The 25,142-nt window shown below is 39.8% G+C and overlaps 1 protein-coding gene across 1 annotated transcript in view; it reads left to right on the forward strand.

The window, feature by feature from the left end:
• The window catches only part of ABRAXAS2 (abraxas 2, BRISC complex subunit), a 31,503-nt gene that overhangs the window by 3,786 nt on the left and 2,575 nt on the right, over positions 1-25,142 (forward strand). The window contains exons 3-8 of the mRNA XM_074297126.1: positions 6,558-6,594; positions 9,288-9,354; positions 14,020-14,210; positions 18,932-19,051; positions 19,574-19,658; positions 21,741-21,855. Of these exons, the coding sequence (XP_074153227.1) occupies positions 6,558-6,594; positions 9,288-9,354; positions 14,020-14,210; positions 18,932-19,051; positions 19,574-19,658; positions 21,741-21,855 (615 nt within the window). The remainder of the gene's footprint in view (positions 1-6,557; positions 6,595-9,287; positions 9,355-14,019; positions 14,211-18,931; positions 19,052-19,573; positions 19,659-21,740; positions 21,856-25,142) is intronic.

A 25,142-nucleotide genomic window follows, 5' to 3' on the forward strand; every position in this document is an offset into this window, starting at 1 on the left:
TTTAAAACAAGAACAATGCATCCAGCGACATAAATTGACCTTTTTTTGGACTTCTCTACCTTGGGGCTCTCCTTCGAGGGCTGACGAAGGGACCTCTGACATTAGTCAGTGAAATGTCAGCCTCAAGTGAGGATCCTTTCCCCTAAGTAGCCTGGTCTTGGGCCTGGGCCGACTGCACAGTCTGCATTTCTGATGGTCTGAGTTCTATGTGATTTATATATTTATGCTATATGTACATGTATATGTTACACATACACACACAGAACAGTTGTTCTTAAACAGTATCTGTGATTGTCTTTGTGGTGATGAAAGAGCTCAGGGATCAGGAGTCAGGAGGCTTGGGTTCGAGCCTTGGATTCTGGGACCTCATCTAAGACACTACCCATGTGAGCAAAGTTTAGACAGAGTGGTGGCTGAGGTTGCCTTCAGTTCTGTTATACTTTTAATTATAATTGCTAGCATCCTTATGCCCTTTAGAGTTTGCCAACCACTTTACACCTAGGATCTCCTTGATCTTTAAGACAACCCTGGGAAGCAGGTGCTTTAATTGTCCTCATTTGTACAGATGAGGAAACTGAAGTAAAGAGAAGTTAACTGACTTGCCTAGGATCATTCAGCTCGTAGGTGTCTAAAGCTAGATTTGTACTCAGACCCTCCTGCCTCCGGGCCCAGCACTCTGTAGTACCTTACTGCCTTTAATTAATGATACCCACGACTAGGACTGCTTATTAATTGTGTCTGTGGCCTAGCAAGACTGGAAGAGGAAACATGACTTTGGGGCTAGAGCCCCAAAGCTCAGTGTGCACACCCTGGCTCTGTGATCCTGGCAAGATTCTTCCCCCTCCCTCCCCCCTCCTATTTGGACAATCTGCTTTGGGGAAGGGAGTGCCCTCTGCCTATGACATCACAGGTCGAAATGAGATGTTGTAGGCTAGACTTATTTCTGAACAACCTCTTTTGTATATTTCTGTGGTGCCCCCTTAGGCTTTGGCTAGATGGTCTCTAATAACTGTAGGGTTTCCTCAGGAAAGGGATAATAGTTTACAGGCCCTATTCTTAGGCTTTTTGGTTTTTAAATTTTAATTTTTTATTCTGAACTTATATACACAAAAAACCCCAAGCTTTAAGCATTTTATTATGCAAGGTCAAACACAAAACGAGGATTATCACGCACTTTGATGCTCTAGTCTCTGCTGTTTGTTTTTAAAGCACATGAGAAATTCACAATATCCCTTTCAAATTTCCTGCTTCCTTGGACTTTTTTTCATCATATCTTCTGGGTACTTTTCAATATTTCAGGGGCCTGTCTCTTCTTTTTTTGGAGTATCATCAGTCAGTCATAGGCCCTTGGCTCCCTCATCTCCTCTCTCCATTAATGCAGCAGAAAGTCAGCTTTTGTAAAAGCTTTGTATGATCAAGCAAAGAAAGTCCTCTTTAGCAGTAATCATTCTTGGAGGTGTCTGTGTCCTTGAAGCCCAACTGCGTGACAAGCCAGCATTTCCTTGTGAAGAAGCAGGTGACAGGCTTCATTGTAGGTCCTCTGGAGACACACTTAGCCATAGGGGTCTCTAAGGCTTTCTCACTTGTTTTCCTTTCCAGCATTATTAACCATTGTTTTCCTGGTTCTGCTCCCTTCTCTCCACCCTAATTCATCAGCAGGGTTTTTGACATTGTCCCTGGTCATTTTGTACAGTCCCACAACTATTCCGGTTCTATTATGGCTTATTTAGTTTAATTGCTAGGAGTCTTTTTATGGCAATTTAGCAGTCAATTTGGGATCTGAACTTAAAGATTTTATACATGTGTGTGTGCTCTCTCTCTTTCCGTCTTTCTCTTCTTTCTCAATCTCACTTTCTCTTATTCTCTCTCTCTGTTACTCTGATTCTGACACTCTCTCCCCCTCACTTCCTCACATGCATGTGCATGATCCTTTACATAAGATGCATACCCATATCTATGTATGTAGACACACACACACACAGAGCCACTCTTGTTTCTCCAACTGTTCAGGCATCTCAAGATCAAATTCACTTGGGTCTACCTCTATGACAAAAAAGGAGTAATAACACTTTGTTTCAGTTCTGTTTAACTAGCACCAAACAGTGTGATCCCTTAGACCTGGGAGGAGAAAACAATATTGTGAAAGGAGCTATAAACTCCATCAGATCATTAATTCTCAATTTCCCTCTCTCAGAAAACACCAAGAACTGTGGGAATATGTTGGGAGAGATCAGCGCTCAGAAGAGGCTTTGAAATGGATCAGCTCAAACCTCTGGAGAGAGGGTAGAAAGCCTTTAATCAGCCAGAATGCTAACTTTTAAATAAAGACTTCCATTTTGTCTAGTGATCATTTCCAAATTCTTTAGCTTCTGAAATTCTAGGAACAATCTTTTATATAACACACTTAGGGAGCTCCCAGATGCAGCTGAGTGGGAAGGAGGACAGTGTGCGGTCACCAGACCTGGATTCAACCTTTGGAATTAGCCGTTCCCATTTGTGTAGTCTTGGTCCAGTCTTCTTTCTTTTGCCCTTGTTTTCTCATCTGAACTTGGAAAGATTTGGACTAAATGACTGCTAAGATTTCTGCTAGTTCTGAGGCTGAGATCTTTGTCTTTGGCAGTGACACTGTGCAGATTGCATCAAATGATGGGACTTTGCGTAACCTTCTGAATGAGAGCCATATGTACACAGAAAGAGTTTGGCTTCCTATAACCAAATGGATCTCTTGTTGAGATTGCTAGAGAAAGCTTGTCCCTCAATGTAGTAGCTACTTGGCTGCTGCAGAAAATGGATAATGAATTGAGTTCATATTTGAACAAGGGAAAAAAGGCTCTATAGTCTTTGAGAAAATAATATTTTTTTAATGATCTTGAGCTTTCCCTGAAACAAAGGCTTATTTTAAAATTGATAATCTTTTGGTGATATAGGACTCTGAAACATGAAAAAAAAAAACTTTAATGTTTAAAGAATTGACAATTAGGATCATTCAAAGGGTGGTGGGGAAACCTGTAACTAGTGGGAGCAGTCTATATCCCATTACAAACCAGGATGGAATAGGAAAGGCATAATTTCAAAGAAATTTCATGACCTCAAAAAAAGCCAGTTGCTCACAGAGATAGAATAAGGAAAGATGAATTGATGGTCAACTCAGTCAATGTCAGAAGCCATGAAAGAAGGCCTCCTGCACTTTGAATGGAGCTTCCCTAATTGTTACTGGCCTCATCAGGTTTATGGAAGGTCATAGACAAGTGTCTGTAAGATGGTCACGAGGGGAGGCCTTCTGATCCTTCTCAATGGGTTCCTGCATCTCCCAAGGGACTAGATGGAGTTAGGGGACAGCATGCTTGTGAATACTGGGAATGAAGATCTCAAGTTAATATTTGACCGATTTTTGCCAATTTTCAATGTATTAAAATAGTAAGCAAACACTTTTAGGCTTTCTGTGTCAGGCTGTGGTGCTAGGTAGAAAAAGAAAAGAAAAAATTATAGTCAATTATGGATAACTATAGAAAATGTCACCTTTCTGTGACAGTTGAATGAGTAGCCACTTTTCTTTCTTGCTTTCCATTGAACTGTAAAAATGGAGAAAGACTGATTAATAGAAATGCAATAACAATTTTATCAGTTAGCCTTTTTACAGCACTTTAAGGTTTACTGAGCATTTTCCTTGTATTATCTCATTTGATCTTCCTAACACTCGCAGGTGGTCTTGTTATCCCCATCTTCCCCCCCCTCCCTCCTAGAGGCTGGGGTTAAGTGACTTGCCCAGGGTCACACAGCTAGGAAGTGTTAAGTGTCTGAGATCAGATTTGAACTCAGGTCCTCCTGAATTCAAGGCTGGTGCTCTATCCACTGCGCCACCTAGCTGCCCCTGTTATCCCCATCTTACAGATGAAGGAGCTGAAGTCAAATTGGGTGAAGTGACTTGTCACCCAGTTGGGAAGTATCGGAGGCAGAATCTGCACTCAGGTTTTCCTAGCTCCCAGCCCAGCAGTCACTTGACTGTGCCACTTACTTATTCTGAATATTCTTGATAGAAAGGACACTTTCATTTTATAATTTGTGGTTTATTAGGATAGATTTTAAAGAAATCAACACAATTTGCAGTTTATTGATAACTATAGAATGAACCCAAATCCTAGAGTATGTCCACTTTGAGAATGGTTCTGGGTGTGGGGTTTCCAGAGGCTTTTAATTTTTTATATATAGTGGTACCCTTGAGTACCTGTGTACGAGGCAACTCCTAAATTCTGAGGACTCGAAAAAGCCAGGTGTATCCTCAAGAAATGTACCACTTAGGAGACATGAGCTTTAGTCACAAGTAATTCTAATACAAAAGAGAAACATTTCTCTAATGTTATGAGAAGTCAAGAGAGGGAGGAAATAATTCCAGATGGGGAAGAGGGTGAGAGGGAATCTAGGAAGGCTGAAGGGAAGGGAGGACATTTCAGCTGATATAGCTTTGGAGGTGAACAAAGGCCAGGAGGTATGAAACTAGAATGTGATTAGGGAATGATAGATGATTCTTTTGGGAGAGTGTGTTAGATAAGACTGGAATATTAATGTAGAATCAGATTATTGAGGGCCACCATGACTGCTAAGTAAAGGAGGTTATAAAGAATCTTAGGAGAAAACAGTTTGAGGGGGACAAAACTAAAGGGTAAGAATAATAAATGTTAAAAAAAAATAGTAAAATGTGTACTAGATAAAGGTAACTTTAGAGAATTGGGGAAGGTGAGGTCTGTGTCCTTGCTTGCCAACCCTCCAGAGGATCTGATGTGTAAAGGAGGCAACCAAGGCATCAGTCTGGCCTCCTGCAGAATAAACTGTACAAGTTATTGATCTATCAGGCAAAGTGGTCACATTAGTGACTTTCATCGATTCTCCCTGTAGCAGTGCCACCATAATTGGCAGCTTTGTTACATCTGGAAATACTCCTCTGTGGTTAGTGTCCTTCAGCTCATTACATAAGGCCTCACAGCTGAGCCTTCACATCTGAAAAGAGGAAGATGGAGGAAGTCTCTGGTCTGGAGTTCTCTGGATGTCCAGCACCCTTTTTTTTTTTTTTTTTTTTTTTTTTTTTTAAATCTCATTTCTCAGCCATAAAGAAACCAGTGGATCAAGTTTGTTACAAAAATGTGTTTCAAGTTCAGCCTCAACTTTGGGGAGGTTTTCATAAAGCGCATCCCCCTGTCCTTGGAGATTTTCTTGTTGAACCACAAATGTTGGGTGTGCAGGGTGTACAGGACTGCAGCACAGAATCAACTAAATGGCATTATTTTTCAAGGGATTTTTACACAGTACTGCAAAGCTTGAATTGGGAATGATGCCTTGGGCTTGGAAAGAATTAGCTGTGTCTTTATTAATTTTTGCAGCTGTGATATTGCAGCCCTGGCCAAAGATGACAAAAACTGCCCTTTTGGAATTAACAACCATTCTCACACATCATCTTTTTGAGCAAAGAAGCGAGAGCAGAACCCATTATTCTCGATTTGATTCTGTTTGAGCTATAACTGCAGACTTAAGCATAGAGGATTTGGCTTTTTGAATAGTGAGTGATGTGTGAGGTAGAATTGTGATCAATTTGGCCAGAATTTCTCATGTAGATCCCCAGCGCTTCGCTTGGGCTTGTTGACAAGGTAGAAATTAGCTCACTTTGGGTCATCCCTTAGAAGCCAGTAGAGATCTGTCTTATTAGACAGATCTGTCTTATCACTGTACCCAGGGGCACCTGGATTGTCTCTGAGGTAGTCAGCATCCCTCAAGGAGGAGGGATCTGTTTTTGTCCTTCACAGTATCGGGCCTACTCCAAATAGAGCATTTTCTCCCTCATTTCTGTTTGGCCACAAACGGCAGAGCAGTTGAGGCACATTTCTGTCTCGGCCTTCTTGAATATTTCTGTCTATTGAAGGATGCCATCAACTACTGAATGACCTCATCTGGTCCTTAGGCCCAGAGAGCCTTGGTGACTTCTCCAGAGTGACTGGGTTGAGGTGGTAGAGGTAGACCGTCAACCTGCGCAGCGGGGGGGGGGGGGGGGGGGGGGGGGGGGGGAGGGGGGTATAAAGCACTTAGAGCAGGATGACTGACACACAGTAGGTGCTCTCTAAAATGCTTATTCCTTTCCCCAAATGCCTTGTGCCTGCCACTACACCAGACTATCTTTACTTATAACTAAATGTCAGCATAGGAATCCCTGAATGGGAAATGAAAGACTAATGGCACGATGTACTCATCAAATGCAAAAATAGTTAACTAACACCTTAATTACTTTTTTACAGTGAAAATAGCTAATTGAATTCAGTTGGGCAGGAGGCCTGTCTTCATAAATGGGCCTTGAATAAGCTTCAAGGATCCTCCCTGCTGCCATTTCTTCCACCAAGGTAGCTCAGAGCCTCTGCTGGCTTGAATGGGCCACCTTTGGGAGTGCTTTGGAAACTGAATAAGCTCCTTTTCATTTCCTAGGACCTACATTTAAAAGGGATACTGCTTTTCTCTAGTTACCTTTTCATCTTTTGTGATGGATTGAAATCATGGTCTTTTTTTTTTAATTCCAGAAATCCATAATCATGAGCCTTGTCCAAAGCTTTTTAGGTAAGTTGTCTTGCTTTTCTTATCACATTTGATAACGATTTATCGTTTGATCCGAGCCTGGATGAGTTGAAGCCTAGCTGCGATTATCAAGTTCTAGGAGTTACAAACAAAAAGGTCCTTCAAACCCCTTCCTTTTTACCAGTGAAGAAAATGAGGTCCAGGATAGTAAGGTGGTCCGGCCAAGGGCTCGGGGAGGTAACAGAGAAGCACAGCCTCCCCTGGCTTCCATCATATGGCCTGGAGGAGCCGAGCCATGCACCCATTTCTAGTTAGGCCTCTTAGGTCACCAGTTTTATAGGTAATGTTTCCTCGAGTCCCTACTTAGAAAGGAGGGTGATTGGAGGTAGAAAAAGTTGCCCTTTTAGTTAGGGGAAGATTGGTCATTAGAAAATGTGAAAAACTTTTATTCTGCCAGTATTATTGAATCATAAAGCAGAAAAAAAATCAGTATAGTGCCTCACAGAAGTAACAATCTTTATATAATTTTGTTTTTGTTAAAATTTTGATTTTTATTTACCCACCCTTTTAAAATTATTATGAGGGAACATAACACATTTTTTGTCTTATCTATTACATATATTTCAGTTCCATATTATGGTCAGCTAAAGGAGAGACAGATGGGGAAAGAGAAGGGAGGAGACCTAGAGACATTTGAAGGGAGAGAGAAGCAGATGGAAGAGAATGTGAGAAACACCCAGAGGGAAGAGGGTGAGAGATGAAAAGGCCCCTGCCTCCCACCCACCTCAAGGTGCCCCTTTCCCTCCTGTTCCAGGGCCTCTCCCCTGGTTTTCCTATGTGCCCCTTACACTAGTAAGTCCTGTGCTGTAGTCCCCTCCTGGTGCTCTTGCTCCCGTTAGATTGCCATCCCATCAGCGTGCCAAGATTGCCTCTGGCCTTGACCCAGTTCAACCAAGCAGTTTGGACTGCTCCTCTCCCCCCATCCCAGGGGCCTGCATGTGCCTCCATGCTGGCCATCCTCAACCATGACTTATGACTTCTAGATCCCAATGACCACCCCATCAGTGTGGCTTTGCCCCAGGCTCCCCAGGAGGCACTGGGGACACCCCTGCTGTGAACCAGCAGTGTTACTTATGCCTTTAGCCCTCATGTAAGATCACAGAACTTAGAGCTGAAGAGACCCTAGAGATAATTTAGTTCAACGAATGGGCTTCTTGTTTTGTAGAAAAGGCACATGAGGCCCAGGAAGGGAAATAATGGGCCAAAGGCCCCACAGGCACCAAGCGGGGAGCTGGGATGTCGGGGAGAGCTCTGGGAGGTCACAAGTTATGCTCTTCAGCCAGGGGGCCAGTCCCTGATGTCCCTGAAGCACAAGGCTCTTGGAGACTCTGCTCTCCCAGCATCATATAGATTTTCTGGTTCCACTTGGGAGCTTCCCTTGAGCCAAGCAGGTTCTGTGTGGACTTGCCCCTTGTCTTTGTACCAGCTGGACCTGAAGGAGTAGTTTCATATTTGCCTTGGGAGGGTCCCTAACTTTAACCCAAGCTGAGCCAAATAGCCTGGATGTGTTACATGTCCTGGGCTTTTGCTTTTTAAAGCAAAAAGCAGATACATAGTAATTTGTAGCAGTCTGTTTTGTAACTATATTTTTATCAGAACTTTTGTGTAAAAGTAACAGCTGGGAGATGTAGCAATATCTGTCTGAGAGTTCTTTGAGATGAAACATATTCTTCCTTATTAGAACATTTCAGATAATTTGTATCTAAGATAATACATTAAGGGGAAACACACTTTCTCTGCTTATTTCAAGGATGGAGGTCATTGAGACAGCAAAAGCTGCCCCTTTTTTACCCAGTATAGACCACCTCCCATGGGCCAGTAGACACCTGTCGGGGGCCATCCCAGGGCCTTACCCTCAAGAAAGTGCTTGCCTGACAGGGAACCAGAACCCAGACAAAATAGCCACAGAACGATGGGGATGGGGAGGTCGACTTGTGATTTACCAGGAGGGGAGCTTCCTGAGGAGGGGCGGCCCTCTACCCATGCAGCCCAGCCCATGCTCCTCGAATTCCTAATAATGGGGCTATGTTTTCATTGACAGAGTCAGACTCTAGCCAACCTGTCTCAATGTATTGGTGATCATAAGCATGGTTACCAAGGGCTTTCAGGTGGTCTCATTCCCTTTACTTCTCCTTCAGGGCATTGCCACCCTTAACAGGAAGAATGTGATAGGACTCTCCAAGTGGCAAATTTCTTGTCAACCTGCCTTCCAAATGTACAATCTTTGACCACATCTTTGTGTTAGAATAAAACAAAGTATTGGCAGGCCCTTGCAAGCACCTGTACCACAGTGACAGGTGTCTAGTAAAATGATGCCAACACGAGCCCTTTGCATTTTAGCTCTGCTGTCCTTTTGCCTTTTTTTTCCTTCTCCCACACCAACTTCAACAGTCATTTATTAGACACTTAATGAGTGAGCAATGGGCTTCATTTTTCAAAGGTGGAAAATGAAATTGTCCCTGCCTTACTTCAGGTGTCATCAGCTAAAGAGAGAGGGGTAATGGGGAGGGCTGGGGTGGAGCTCATTGTGGTGGAGCTGGGCCCAGGCACCATTTCATTTGAATATTACTGGGATTTGAATTGATTTATGGCCGTGAGCTAATTGATAAGGGGCATTGCTTTGAGAAACAAGTTATAAACTACTTTTCCCTTTTTCTTTTTTCTTTGAACTTCAGCTTTTATGACTATGCTGGGAAAGTTAATGAAGAGAGTTTAGATAAACTTCTTAAAGATCGAAGAAAGGTAAGTTTTATTCCTTGTGCTCTTTTTATCTTAGGGAAGTGAATGAAGCTTCTGAGATTCCTTTTTGCTCTGAAGCTGGCCTCTGCTCATTGTGCACAATCTTTCTCAGATCATCACAAGCTAAATAGTTAATTTGTTGTATTTTTCTAAAGAGTTTAAAAAGTCAATTGTTTAATAGAGTCTGACGTTTAACTTTTTTTTTTGTTTCTGTCAATATGAGTGAATTATAAAAGTTACTCTGTTAATCTCAATAAAATTAAAAGTAGACTCCAACCCTCTTGTAGTAGTCTTTGTGTAATAGTCTCTTATAATATGCTTTTAAGCAAAAACTAACAGAATATTAAATATCAATTTTGGTGAAGCAAATTGGTTGTAAAATGACCATATCAAAGATTATGAGAGTGTAAAGAAAGGAACAAAATGGAGTATCATGTTGTATATGGTGAAAATTGTCTGCTTTTATCTTTTGAATTTTCCTCTTTCCTATTTCTGGTAATAAATTTTTCCCACTCAGTACCTTCTTCCTTTCTGTTCTAATTGTTTAAAAATACTTTGTCCTTTTATAACTTATCCAACAATTTTAGAACTTATTTATGGTATATGATATGACTCTGAAACATCCCTTTCAGATGTCAAATTTCTACCCACTCTCCACACAATAGTAGTATTAGTTGGATCTTTGAGAAAATAAATAGACAAAAAAATCACTGGGATAAATAGACAAAAAGCCACCGTAGATTCTTCATAATACATTTAAATGAATATAATACAGCAACATTTACATATTTTGAAAAATAGAAATATGACTAGGTATACTCAGGTTATAGATGATAGACTTGCTTTCTTAAAGATTCCTGAATCCCTTAATAGTGTGAGGTGGCCTAAGATTGTGAACTACACCTTTGTTCACAAACTATGCTGGTCTGAGTCATTCTCTTCTTACTGATTTTGTAGAAAGTGTAAACTTCCGGCCAGAGATATGTCATCAAGATAGGAACTTATCACATGACTTCCTTAGTTGTGAAAGCCTAGGGAATTTCATAAGAAGTGAGATTTCAGGAAAAGTAATGCATTGTGTTTCACATAATTAAAGTGTATTTTTCATTTTACCATCCTAATTTTTTTTTTTTAGCAATTTTTTCCCCTCCTAATAATAGCTGATAGGTCTAAAAGACTTAAATTTTTTTTAAGAGATAAAAGCAAGGTGACATAATTTCAGATTTAAAAAAAAATTCACTTATTTAGTATTTTATTTTTCTCTTGTTATATGTAAAAACAACATTTGCTTTTAAACTTTGAGTTTCATATTCTCTCCCTTCTTAACCCACCTCATTGAGAAGGCTAGTAGCTCAATATAGTACATATGTAGTCATGCAAAATATTTCTATAATTGTCATATTGTGAAAGAAAACATAGATGAAAATAAAAATCCCTCAAGAAAAATAAAATTTAAAGAAGTATGCCTTAATCTGTGTTCATGTTGGAATACACCGGAGCCACCTGACAATGGCTGCTGGAAATTCAATCCAGAATGGATCTTCTCTTGTGAGAGGATGATATAAGGAGACTGAGAGGCCGTTGCTGTCCTTTGATCTCCCCACTGAGAGGCTGTTGCCTTGTCTGACCTCTCTTTCCCTCTGCCTCCAATTTATCTTGTTCCTAGTCCGCAACACCTGTGTCACCAAAGGCTGCCCTGCAAGGTTCTTGGAGAATTGACCCATCCCTTAACAATTCCCCATTTTTTGGGGTTTTTGCTGTTATTTTCTCCCCACAGCATGGTCTGCACACTGAGAAATGTAAGCATCACTATCACTTTGGGATGGTTGTAGCAAGTGTTGATCTTGTGAAATATCACAGAGGCAAACTTTCCGGTGGAGAAGAGGACTGTAGTCAGAACAGGCATTTAAGTCTCTCATCAGTCTCCTAGCTTGGCCCTTTAACGTATTGGCCCATTTAATTACCCCAACTAAAAATGTCTTACCAGGGCTCTTCTTCCTTAACTCTGGAAGGATCCTTCTCACGAACAGCTCTGGTTCTTCTTGTACTTTTTATCTTCTACCCCATATTCAGGTGCCATATGTTAGAATACATGGGAGAGCTACTGAAATACACAGGAGCCACCCAGAATGGATCTCCTCTTGTGAGAGGATGATACAAGGAGACTGAGAGGCAGTTGCTGTCCTCTGACCTCCCCACTGAGAGGCCATTGCGTTTTCTGACTTCTCTCTTCCTTCTGCCTCCAATTTATCTCATTCCCAGTCACACCTGTGTCAGCAAAGGCTGCTTTGTCACTCCCTCAGATGTTATGATCCACAGCTGTGGAGGCTCTCAGAGAATTGACCTGTCTCTTAACATGTTCACTATCATATGTGAACAACAGTATCAGTTCTCTCCTTGGGGATGAAGAGTATTTTTTGCCATAAGTCCTTCAGAGCTGTCTTGGATCATTGTATTGCTGAGAATAGCTAAATTATTCATAGCTTACAGTATTGCTGTTACTTTGTATATAGTACATTTCACTTTGCATCAGCTCATGGAAGTCTTTCCAGGTTTTTCTAAGAACATCCTGCTCATCCTTTCTTTCTTTCTTTTTTTTCCTCCATAGTATTTTATTTTTCCAAATAAATGTAGTGTATCAAGCAACCTGATATAAGTTATGCATGTATACGTCTTTTAAAGATATTTCCATATTTGTCATGTTGTGCAAGAAAAGTCAAACTAAAAGGGAAAAAATAATGAGAAAGAAAAATAAAAATAAACAAAAGAGTGAAAATACTATGCTTCTGTTCACCTTCAGTCTCCAAAGTCTCTGAATGTGGGAAACATTTTCCATCATAAGCCTATTGGAATTGTCTTGGATCATTGTATGCTGAGAAGAGCTAAGTCTTTCATTGTTGATCATTACATGATCTTGCTGTTACTGTGTATACTGTTCTTCTGGTTCTGTTCACTTCACTCAGTATCAGTTCATATAAAATTTTCCAGGCTTTCCTGCTCATCATTTTTTACAGAACAATAATATTCCAGTACATTCAAATACCATAACTTATTCAGCTGTTTCCCCAATTGAGGGACATCCCTTCAATTTCCAATTCTTTGCCATTCCAAAAAGCTACTCATACTTTCTTATAGCACAATAGTATCCTATCATTATCTTATACTAATTTGTTCAGCCATTCCTCAATTGATGAACATCCCCTCAATTTTCAATTCTTTATCCTAAGAAAAGAGCTGCTATAAATGTGTGTATAGGTCCTTTCCCTCCCATTATTCCTCTCCCCATCCCCTTTGTCCCTTTCCCCTCTGACTTCTGTAGGGTAAGCTAGAGTTCTATAACCTATTGATTCTGTGTGTTACTCCTTCTTTGAGCCAATTTGGATGAGAGAGTAAGGGTTCACTCACTGTCTCTTACTTCTCTCTCCTCTTCCCCTCCACTGTAAAAGCTTTTTCTTGTTTGTTTGTTTTTTTTTTTTTATTTGAGATAATTAATCCCATTCTACCCATTCCTTTTCCTTTTTCCTAGTATATTCCTCTCTTATCCTTTAATTTTTATTTTTTTAGATATCATCTTTTCACATTCAACTCATACCTGTGCCCTCTGTCTATATATATCCCTTCTAACAGAAAAGGCTTAAGTTTAAGTGACACAAAGTAAGTTAATTTGATGCCTTGACTTTAATTAATCTGCTTGATGTTATTAGCTTATTATAATTCAAATCAGCAAACTTTAATCCTGAAAGAAAACACAGATAATAAAAAATCAACTTTTTTTGTTTCGATTCCATTTTCTTTAGTTTTCATGGGTATTTTTTTTTTTTAAGACTTGTATTTTCTTTCTGTTGCCTGTTATAAAGGAGCAATGAAGAGGGAAGATAGATTGCCATAACACTCATTATAGTGAGGGAAAATCTTGTAGGAGAATATTGAAAAATGTTTTCACCGTTTCTTAATTGAATGATTTGTAAGCTTTGCCCAATAATAATTCAATATTGACGAAACAAACCAATGTGCCTCCAGCATATTGATTATGTTACTGATATTAAATGAGGTCTGTGCAGTGTTATTAGTTTTAACTTAACTCTCCTTTAAAAAATTATAAATATTAGGTTTTTTATCCTCTGTATGAAAGTATCAGAATAGATTTTTCTTGTGCAACATGACAAATGTAGAAATATGTTTAGAAGAATTGCACATGTTTAACCTAACTTGGATTACTTGCTGTCTAGGGGAGAGAGGAGATAGGGAGGGAGAGAGAAGAATTTGGAACACAAGGTTTTTAAAAAAACAAGGGTGAATGTTGAAAATTCTCTTTGCATGTATTAAAAAAAAAAAACTATTAAAAAATTAAAAATTAAAGTAAAAAAGTGTCAGAATATTATATGAGTTTAACTGCTTATTTTAAGAGGACATTTAGTTTAAAAGTACATTTAGCTTTTTAAAAATTTGTTTTTGTACAAAAAAACATTTTCAAAGACATTCACCATGAAAAAAATCATTATCTGCTATATCTTTAATTCAGATTAATTTTAATTTTAGAGTTGCCAGGAAAGTTTTCTAAATTTGCTAACTTCCCTTGTTCAATGACCTTTTGTTTAGGGACAACTGGTGCTCGATAATCTCTTTTTTCTTCTTACTTTGTTTTCCTTTTGTATGTTATTCTTGTAGAATGTTATTGGGTGGTACCGATTCAGGAGGAACACTCAGCAGCAGATGTCCTACAGAGAGCAGATCCTCCATAAACAGCTGACACACATTCTTGGAGCACCTGATCTAGTCTTCCTTCTTGTCAGCTTCATCTCCACTGCAAATAATTCTACTCATGCTTTAGAATACGTACTTTTTAGACCAAATCGAAGGTAAAGAGGAAGATTTTTCCTCCCAGTTAATTTTGCATCGTGTTGACAATCATTGTGAGATTGTGTACTGTTCCTTTTAGAGCATAAAATTCATGAAAAGCTTTGATTATTTTAGAGATTCTAATATTTAAATAGGTTGATATTGTTTCTCTGGCAATTTGTGAAAATTTGGGTCATAAAGATATAAACATTAGCTTTTTTTTTTTTTTTTTTTTTTTAACTGTCAAGTTCAGATTTTGAAAACAATTATTTTTAAAAACAGGTAGAAATCACGTCTTTTGTATTACCATCGGTAAGAATATATCTTATTGCTCTGGTTGTCTCTTGTTATAATAGTCTGGTTAGCAATTGAAAGCATGATTTAGGAAACAGTATTCCAGAGTGCATCTACTTTATGATTAACTTGTCAAAGCAAAACTACTTTAATATTTTAAGGATCTCTGATTTCACTGGTATTGATATTTCTTCTTGGATAGAAAACCAATTGTTTTAGTATTTCCTCCACCTCTCTGACAATTTTGCAGGTTCATTTAAGAGCTACTGTCGTCACTCTGTGGCTACCCTGGTAATGAGCCTATCTAGATTTGCTGTTTTTCAGGTGACACACCAATCTCTTTCAGCTTGGTGGAAAATCTAGTAAGGATTGGACTCCGATGGTATTGCCTTAAAGAATCCAGAATAATCTCCATCCATTTAAGAGGACTTAAATCTTATTTTTGCCTTCACTAAATATAATAAGGCAGTTTTGCCAATAAGCAAAACAATCCCAAGATTTCTCTGTCCTCAGGAAATCTACATGTGATAAAATAAATCTACATTGTCCAGTGAAATGGTTATGTTGAAATGAGATAATATTTATAAAGAACTTTGTAAACTTTATTGTAGTCTCTTAATAACAGTTGTTATTATCAAATAACTATTTGTAAGAGTATATCAGCTAGATGAAGTCTTCATTTAACATTGTGTATTGAGCATTTTTCTGATTGCTGTGGGGTTACAGAGGAAATATATAGTTCTCACCCACAAGGAGCTTACAATTAATATCTGATTTATCTTTAATTCATTTGTGATCTCATTATCATTAGCTAGGGTACTCTTTACAGTTATGCAAACTGTATTGTTTTCTACTTTCTTGTGCATCTACTTGTGCATCTTCTTTATCCTTGTCAAATCCTCTGTGAGAGATATCCCAAGTAGCCTGCGAACATCTTTGTATCTATTGACATAATGTGGCTGCCTTTGGAAGATGTGGACCATCTGTTAATTTTCCTTCCTTCCATTACAAAGACTGGCCTTTCTCCTTTTCTAATCATACTTCTCTCCAATGATAGCTACTATAGCTCAGTTCTTCCTTGGTAATAGGATGCAAGACACTTGCAGCCCCTTCATTTCTAGGTCCATTCATTGTTTATGAGTAACAGATAGTGATAGAGATATAGAACCCATCTCCGTACTGTGTCTGTCCAGCTGTATCATTGGACAATAGACATTCTTCTTCTACTTGGTTTTTCCTCATGTGAATACTCTTTGAAATGATAGATCTCACTGTGGGGATCACAGGGTGAGGTGTCTTACAAGTTCTTAGGGCTTTGTGCCTTCCTGTTGCTGTTGTCAGCAGCTAGGGCAGCTCCAGGATTGTTCTATAGGAAACGTCATCTCTCACTGAAATGTCCTTGACATGATTCAGTTTTGTCAGATCCTTTACCAAAATTTCTGCAAACTTTATTTTTCTTCTTCTTTTCACTCTTATGAACCCATACTGTTCAAAATATCTCACCATAATGTTAAATAAATGCATCTGTGGTCTGCTCTGAGCTGTTCTCTTTGACTAACATAATTTGTGCATGATCCCTTTTATTTTGCAATTTATATCACTTTAGAAAATGATGCTAGTTTGTCACTGCCTTTTATCCATTTCCCATTTGAGAGTATCAGCAGCTCTTTAAAATGTCAGATTAGGATTCCCTTAATTGTATTCTTTCAGCTCATTTTAATTTTTCTAGTTTGGTATTGATTTTAATCTTTCCTCCAACAAACAGCTGTCCAGCTGTATACAGAAAACTAATTTGGACTGTTATTCAGTCATTTCCTGTTTGTTAATATGTTAATTTGCTTTTTTGGTGCAATAATTTGGTGTTTACCAGGTCCAATATCATGCAGTTCTTTTCTTGAAGAAAACATTTTTGATCCTTAGTGCAAGGTTCCTATATTATCTGCATTGACCCTTTTCATTTCCTACTCCTGAACCATGTTTTCTAAAATACTTTTTGCTATCCTACCCTATGCTTTGCTTCCTATCCTTTGCTTTGAATTCACCAAGAATTTAAGTGATTTTGAAGGGTCTTTCTGAGCTCTTCACAGAATTTCTTTGCCTCCTAATTCTCAAAAATACATGTTAGTTCATAAGATGCCATTTTCTTTGTAGTGATCTTTTTGCTCATACTGATTTGACATTCTAAGTATCCAATGAAATGTTGAATATAATTTCTTTGCAATTTTACACTAAATTTGACCCCCTTCTTATTTCTTTGTCCAAAGAGAACCTATGATCTGTAACTTCAACTTTCATTTATCTTAAAAATATGTATGTATTTTACTGAATTGCTTTTGAACATAACAATCGCTTTCCAGTTCTAACTACTAACTACTACCTTCTCTTAAAAACAGTTAAACAAAATCATCTTATATAGTGATAACAACTGACAGAACATGTAATTGGAACTAATAGTTTTTTTTAAAAGAATTCAACTTAATTTATTTCATTTTGAACTTGAATACCAATTAAAATGGGCATTTTCATATATAAAGTAGAACAGAAAAAGGATTGTATATATAACTGCAGATCATGTATAAATTGTTTTTCTTTTTAAATATATAATAAATTCAACCTATAGCTTTCAAAGCTTCCTGCTTGTTTGTGTTTTTTTCTGGCCTTCCTTCTCTTTTCTGTATTTTTTAAAGACACCTTGGTGACCCTTCTTTTTTTCTTTCCCTCCCTCCTTCCTCCCTTCTTCCCTCTCTCCCTCCCACCCTTCTTTCCTCCCTCCTTCCCTTCCTTTTTCTTTGCTCCCTCCCTTTTTTCCTCCCTCCCTTCTTTCCTTTCTTCCTTTTTCCCTCCTGCCCTCCATCCTTTCCTTTCTCCTTCCCTTCATCCCTTCCTTCCTCTCTCCCTCCCTCCCTCTGTCCATTCCTTCCTTCTTCCTTTCTTCCTCTTTCCCTCCCTCTGTCCATTCCTTCCTTCCTTCCTTCCTTTTCTTTCTTCCTTCCTCCCTTTATACTCTCCCTCCCTCCTTCCCTCTTTTTGCTGCCCTTTCTCTTTTTGTCTTTATTGTCTTATTCAATCCCTCCCATCTTCATTGGAAAAGACCTTAACAAATATTCATAGTCAAGCCAAAGATTCCCACATTGGCTGTGAGGAGTTTTATTTTTATTCTACATCTTGAGTTCATCCCCTCTCTATCAAGAGAATCATGGCTACTGAATTAAAAGTTTCTTATAGGAGAAGAAATGTGTTAGTTATCCCCTGAAAGTGTCATTTGTGTGCTGCTCCCATTGTATTCCTTAATGTCGTCCTTGTCAGTACAGCTCCCCTGGTTCTGCTTTCTTCATTATGCATCAGTTTGTCCATGTCCTTCTGGGTGCATTTGCATTCTTTACAATTCATCATTTCTTATCTTATAATCACATTAAATTATATTTGTATGCACAGTGTGTTCAGCCATTCCTTAGGCAAGGGACTTATATATTCTTTCCATCTTTCTTGTCGCTACCAAAAATGTTGCTATGAATATTTTGTGTAGATGGGACCTTTCTGTAATGGACCTCCTTGGATATATGCTCATTTATAAGGTCAATAGGTCAAAGGGTCAAATTAATTCATTTCACTTAATTTCAACATTTTTTTTTCCTAGTTTCATTTATAGCAAAAATGTCAGGATGGATAAGATTTAGTTCTTCTGGTAGTATGTGTACTCTCTAGTCCTTTTAAAGGACCAAGAACAATATTAAAGTTTTAGAGCAGATATCTTTACCCTGGGGCCCATAAACTAATATTTAGATAATTGCATTTCAATGTAATAGGTTTCCTTTTTCATTCTATGTGTTTTATTTTATGCATTTTAAAACAGGACTTGTGAGAAGGGCTCCATGACACAAAAAATGTTCACCTATGTTGTAGGTGGATTCAAAACTGTAATTTGAGTACCCCTTTGCCTTCTTTTCTAGCACTATGCTACTGTTATTGCCAAAAATTCAGGGGAGCTGTTCAAGATTAAAACTGTTTTATATTTTTCTTTGTTTCACAGATTACTCAGGACAGAGTCCCTTAGTAAGGATTGCCTCTTGATACTCAGGCCAGTTATTGTAAGGCAGGTGTTTTAAGTTGTGGAGATCAGACTTTGAAAACTTTGCAGCACAGTGCAACTTCCTAGAGCTTACTTTCTGCTGGCATGGCTTTTGAGAGCCAGGATCAGGCCATGAGGAGGCATTGGAGTTGGGTTTTGTTTGTTTGTTTGTTTGTTTAGAAAATTTCTCTAAGAGAAGGAAAAAAAGCAAAAGACAGATTGGATTGTCTGAAAAGGTAGATGAGTGGTGAATCCTTCCCTTAGATCTCTCTTCAAAGTCTCTCACATAGCCCAAGAATAAAACTTTGGTTGTGAAAACTCAAGCTCAGAGAACAAGCTGAGTCTTTAATAAGTCACCTTTCTAAAATTTCCTTGCAGGTATAATCAAAGGGTTTCACTTTCTATCCCCAATCTGGGCAACACCAGCCAGCAAGAATACAAAGTTTCTTCAGTGCCAAACACTTCCCAGAGTTACGCCAAAGTTATTAAGGAGCACGGGTAAGTCAAAGTCAGAGGAAGAGCTTTTTCTCTCGACTAATTGAGAAATGGGACATAAATATTGGGTTTCATTACAATTTAGGCACATTCTTTTTTTACCAGCAATTAAGGCAATTCTCTGGCTCATCATGATTTATACAATTTCAGCAGTCTCATATTGAAATTATAATTTATTTTTACCAACATTCATATTATTTTCAACAAAATTATTTGAAAACTCTATAAAGCAGATGGGTGGAAAAAACAGGTTTTCAAGGATCATAGAATAGAATGTTCTCTAAAACAATTGGAAAATTTTTATTTTTTTCAGTTTTTACCCCCAAATCCATCATTTCAAACCTCCCCCTCCCTTTATCAATGAATTCAGTAGCTCTATTGTTTTGCCTGGATGGTTATATTAGGGTCCCTGCCTTTGGCAGTGATGGTTAAAGATCCCCTTAGCCCAATAGCTTTCTAACTAACAGTGGGTTTTTTTTTGTTTGTTTGTTTGTTTTTGTTTTTTTTTCTTTGCATCTATCCTAGTACTGACTTTTTCGATAAGGATGGAGTAATGAAGGACATCAGGGCTATTTATCAGGTGTATAATGCGCTTCAAGAAAAAGTTCAGGTAATTCATAACTGTTTTAAAATGAGCTCACTTTTGTGGTTGGTTTCAGTTCAGCTTGAATTTTATTTTATTTTATTTAAATTTTTTTTTTTTATTATTATAGCTTTAAAATTATAAGATATGTGCATGGGTAATTTTTCAGCATTGACAATTGAAAACCTTTTGTTCTAATTTTTCCCCTCCTTCCCCCCACCCCCTCCCCTAGATGGCAGATAGACCCATAAATGTTAAATATGTTAAAGTATATGTTAAATTCAATATATGTATACATGTCCATACAATTATTTTTCAGCTTGAATTTTAAACAATCCATTGCTGTAGAAAAACGCTCTTTTATTTTGAATTCCTGGGGGCAGAGAGAAAGTAGAACAACAATAATTTTTGAAAATAGCAACATGTTGGGGCAGCTAGGTGGCACAGTGGATAGAGCACCAGCCCTGAATTCAGGAGGACCCGAGTTCAAATCTGGTCTCAGATACTTAACACTTCCTAGCTGTGTGACCCTGGGCAAGTCACTTAACCCCAGCCTCAAAAAAAAGGAAAAAAAAAAAAAGAAAATACCAACATGTTAACTTTCGATGCTTGCTTCTTATAATAGAGTCATGTATACAAACAACAAAAGCAATTCTCCTACTCCTCATCCAGCGTGAAGTTAAATGAGTTCTATGTCAATTTGTCCTGCTTACAGTATAAATTGACATTTCAAGGTTAAAAAAATTTCTTCCCCACTCCCAAGTGAATTTTACTTGTGTGAGAGGTTTATTTCTAGCCTCAGTTTCCTAATCTGTAAACAGAAGAGATTGGTCCTAGGTGGCTTCTGCAGTTCCTTCCAGTCCTTATTCTGTGACCCTGGAATCCTACTACTCTCCCCAACCTGAGTATGCTTTGAATAACAATGCTAAAGTCTGGGGCTGAGGTGCTGTCTGCTCAGTAGTGACATTAAATGGAGGCTGGAGAATCATTGCTTCCTATTAGCTCCTCAGCAGCCACCAGAAATGCAACAAGGATGTAAAAGGCAGATTTCCCACTTACCAATGGGCTGCATCCTGAGAGTTTGTTTGTAATTTGATTATCAGGAATTTAAACTTCCTTTCCCAGGGATAGATATAAGTGGCAGTGACATTTTCCAGCAAGTGGACAAAAGTTTATTGAACTCTATAAAGCTAAAGTTATGAGTCACTGTGAAAAGAAGAACCAAAGGAAGGTTCCATAAGAGCAGATGGATAGAGAGACACAGAGAAGAATCCTGCTTAGGAGAGTGACTCACCTCCCTGTGGTCCTGCCCTCCCTGGGGCTTAGAGCATTGCTTAGTTCCTCTTCCCTTCCCTCCCCCCCCACATGGTCCCCTGGAGACAGGGCTGAAGTCATGGTGTTTGTATCGTAGTGTCATTCTCTCTCTCTGTAGGGGGAAGGCATAGTGAAGTCGACAGCAATTTGTCCCAAGTCCTCAGTGAAATGTGCATCCTTTTCTGCCTTTAATTTGAGATTGCCCTTATCCTTTTCACAAACCAAACACCAAAGGCTGCAAAGTAGGATGCTGGGAAATGGGATTTGGTTACTCCGTAACGCTAATCATTTAATGCTGAATTTCTTTAATGGATGAAGTTGTCTAGAGCCTAATCTCAAATTATTCTTCATCCCGTTTTATGTCAGCTTTTTAACATTACATTTTTCAGTGCAGTATAATAGACTTTTCATAAATATTGACTACTTTATTTTGATCATTTTGAAATATTAAGTGAAATTTGTAACCATTTTGTTATTAATTTTAGAGATTTTAATGTGTAACACTTGGTAGGCTAACTTTAAGAAGTTTCCCTTAATAATTGTTTCTTTCTTATTCATTGTGTGAGGGGGAAAAATGATACACCTGATTAATCAGGTGACCTAGACTCAATCTGCTCATTATTTAATGAATTAGGGAGTATTACCACTTCTGATTTGCCACTTGGCACCTATGTTCCACATCTGTCCCTGGGCCTCGGAAGGTTCCTGTGTGTTCACCTTTGTGGTTGAGGCTGTTCACGGGGAGCCCTTTGGTGTCTGAGACCTAATTGTTCTTGCTTTATTTTTCCCTCCCAGGCAGTGTGTATAGATGTAGAGAAGAGCGAGCGAATGGTCGAATCTTTTCAGGCAGAGGTGAACAAATTAAAAAGACAAATCGCTCAGAGGAAAAATGAAAAGGAACAAGAAATAAGTAAGTTTTTTTTCCCCCCAAATTAACTTGAGCCTACCAGGAAAGCATTGTTGTGGCCCTTCAGTTTTAAAAGCACATTGTCAAGCAATGAGTGTAGAGACAAGTCTCTACAATGAATGGATGGGAGGGATGGAAAGGATTTTTTCTTTCCTCCGAGTCTTCATTTTGAATCTTTTAGATGAGGGGAAAACAAACTAATAAATGAAAACAAAATATTAACACACAAAGTGATTGGCCTAGGTTTGAGTTCTGTAGGACACTGCAAGATGGTTTGGGATTTCATTCATTGTCTCCAAGGAACATTTGCTGTGTTCAGGGCCCTAAGGAGGGAGGATATGGGGGAGACAGCACGGTCCTCACTCACCATCATTAAGCTTACACTCTACTTGGAGACATAACTGAGAGAAGCTGGGCTGGGAAAGCGGGATGAGTGAGGAGAAGTCGAAGGTTGGGGGAAAGGGCTGTTAGTCACCCTGAAGGAGGCGGGGAACTCCTACAGCCGGGGCCAAGTCATCTCTTCATTGCCCCCAACCTCAGCATGTTGTAGTTGTCTAAATCTGGAGTAGAAGGTATGACCTGTGGGAAATGCTGAAGAAGATAAGTCAGTTGGGGACTTCACTAAATGTGTTGCTTTCCCTGAATGGCCTCCCCATTTCTCAGTGTCCTCCACATCCAAGACCTGTGTGCACTCCCTTTCAGCCATACCCAAGAAAGCTCAAGTTTTTGGTCTCAGGCTTACTCATAAATATCATAATTTAGAACCATGCAGTTCTCCTCTTTGATCACCATCACCTGCTCTTTCTCTCCCCCCCTCTCCCTTGATAGAACCTAAATCCTTCTTAATCTTTCCTGAAGCCTCCAAACATTCCTTATTCACTCAGTCCCCCCCCCCCCAACTTTCCTGCCTTCCCAGCCCAAATGTGCCTTGTACTCTGTGCTTGATGCCCTTGCCCCCTTGTTGCCCTGCAGACTAGTCTTACCCACGCCTTTTGTCTTTTCCACATTGCTGATGGAAGTCCCCAAATGGGCTGGCTTTCCTAAATTCATATGTTCAATCTCATTCCACCCTCCTTTAAGCTTTCTTGTATTCTTAAAAAATGTTTTTATTGATGTCTTCTCTCTTCTTTTTTTTCACATCATCATAGTTATCCTTAGTCTCCCTCCACCTTCCCTTTCCAGAGAATCATTTCATAAACAGAAAAGAAAAAGAAGAAGAAAAAGCAAAAGTACAACGGCTCAGTACATTGGGAAAGTCCAGAGGCACGTGCGGGGAGCAGCACCCGGGACCTCCTGGAAGAGAGGCCCTTGGGATGGGGGGGATGGGCTCCCACCTATGTGCACTCAGGGCCTTGTGGCTCTTGGTCATTTTACTATATTCACTTTTTTACATTATTATAGTTACTGTATACATTGTGTTCTTGGTTCCGCTGGCTCGAGTCTGCATCCATTCGCATCAGTCTTGCAAGGCTTTTTTTTATGCTGTTACCACAGCCTCTCACGCTCCCTAGAACATTTTCATCTTGTTCTTTATTGAAAGTATTGGACTTCTGGGTTGTGTGAGCCCTCATTTCCTTTGATTTGTGCCCTCTATATCCCTCCCTCTCCTCTCCTTTCCTCTAGTCCTGGTCCTGCTCCTTGGGAAGGCATTATACTGCTGGGACTGTGCCCTCCCATCTCCTCTGGGAGCTTGTTCCTTCTAGCCTGCCTCCTCCTGTCTTCCTTCATTTCTCTCTGACCATTGGCCGCTTTCCCACTGCCTGCAGTGTTTGCCTCCTATATTATTGCCCTGCTTCTTTCTGTGATGTCACTGCCAGATTCCTTCTGGGCAGTTTTCCTTCTTCATTCTGCACACCTCCCCCCCTTCCTTCTTACCTTCTTGCAATCTGACTTCCAGCCCTGCCCCCTTGTGAAACTACTTTTCCCTAAAGTAAACAGTGTTCTCTTGCCTGCTAAATCTATTGACTTTTCTCATTCCTCAGCCTCCTTGTAAAAGAAGCAGATTTAGTTATGGTGCCCATCACCAAATGCTCTCCCTCTCTTTGGCTTTCATGGCACTGTTCTGTCCTGGTTCTGCCCCCACCTCTCGGACTGGTCCGCCTTAGTTCCCTTTGCTCATCACCCTCCTTCCAGCCCCTTACTGTGACTTCACTCCTGCCTCCCAGCCTGCCTGAGCCCTCTTTCCTCTTGAAATCCTTTTCCCTGGGAATCTTATCTGTTCTTATGGGTCAAATGTCATTTCTAGACAGATAGAATCTAAATCTGTTTAAGCAGCCCTAGTTTACTGCCTCTTCAAATGTCCATGTGGCATTTAAAACCGTATCAAGGACAGGATTCTGTAGTTATCCCAAAGCTGCCCTCTCACCAGACTTCCCTGTTCTTCCAGGGTCCTCATCTTGATGACACCTTTGACCTTTCCCTTGCACCTAATTACTTGCCAGGCCATCCTGCCCCGGGGCTTTTGAGGGTAGGGGGCTGTAGGGTGTTGGTTGTTCAGATTGTGGACCTGGAGGCCTTCTGAATTCTGGTTCTCTCTTTAATGTGCTGTGCCCTTCCCTCTGGTTAGATAGAGCACAACCTTCTGTCTTAACTCAGATTTGCAACCCCCGGGTGTCAGTAACAGACAGAGTCCACAAGTGTTTATTAAGGACCTGCCATGTGCCTGGCCCTGTGCTCAGAGGAGGGCAAAGGTGTGTCCCTGCTTTCAGGGAGTGCACAGTCTTGTTAAAGGAACAACATGCAGGAAGCACCTTGCTAGAGTACGGCAGAGGTGGTCAGCCAAGAGGAAGCCCTGCATTAAGCAGATTGGAAAGGGCCTCTTGAAGGAGGTGCGGGGAGGCAGAGCCAGCAGGGAGGGAGCTCCAGGCAGTGAGAAGGCCTCTAGTCTGCAGATGGGAGGTCTAGTTTGAGGAGCGGCCCTGGGGCTGATGTCCCTGCATCCCAGTTGGGGAGGAGGCAGCTTGTAAAGGGCCTTTGAGTGGCAGAGAATTTCATGTCTGATCCTGAACATAAGTCATGCGTGGAGGGAGATGGTTTGATCTGAGCCTTAGGAAAATGAAATCTAGTAGCTTAGCAGAGGGTTATTAGGGTGGGGGAGACCAACCAATAGACTCAGGTGATCAGAGCTTGTCCCAGGGTGATTATGTATCAGAGAAGAGGGACAGAGGGGAGATGGTAGGAAGAAGGAATGGATAGGAGTGAGAGAGAGGTGCTAAAGATGACCCCTAGGGACTCAGAGGGTGGGGTTGCCATTTGGGAAAAGGAACGGGCCAGGGGTTAGGGGAAGAGTT

This window comes from Sminthopsis crassicaudata, chromosome 2 (genome assembly GCF_048593235.1).
Source record: "Sminthopsis crassicaudata isolate SCR6 chromosome 2, ASM4859323v1, whole genome shotgun sequence".
Taxonomy (NCBI): Eukaryota; Metazoa; Chordata; class Mammalia; order Dasyuromorphia; family Dasyuridae; genus Sminthopsis; species Sminthopsis crassicaudata.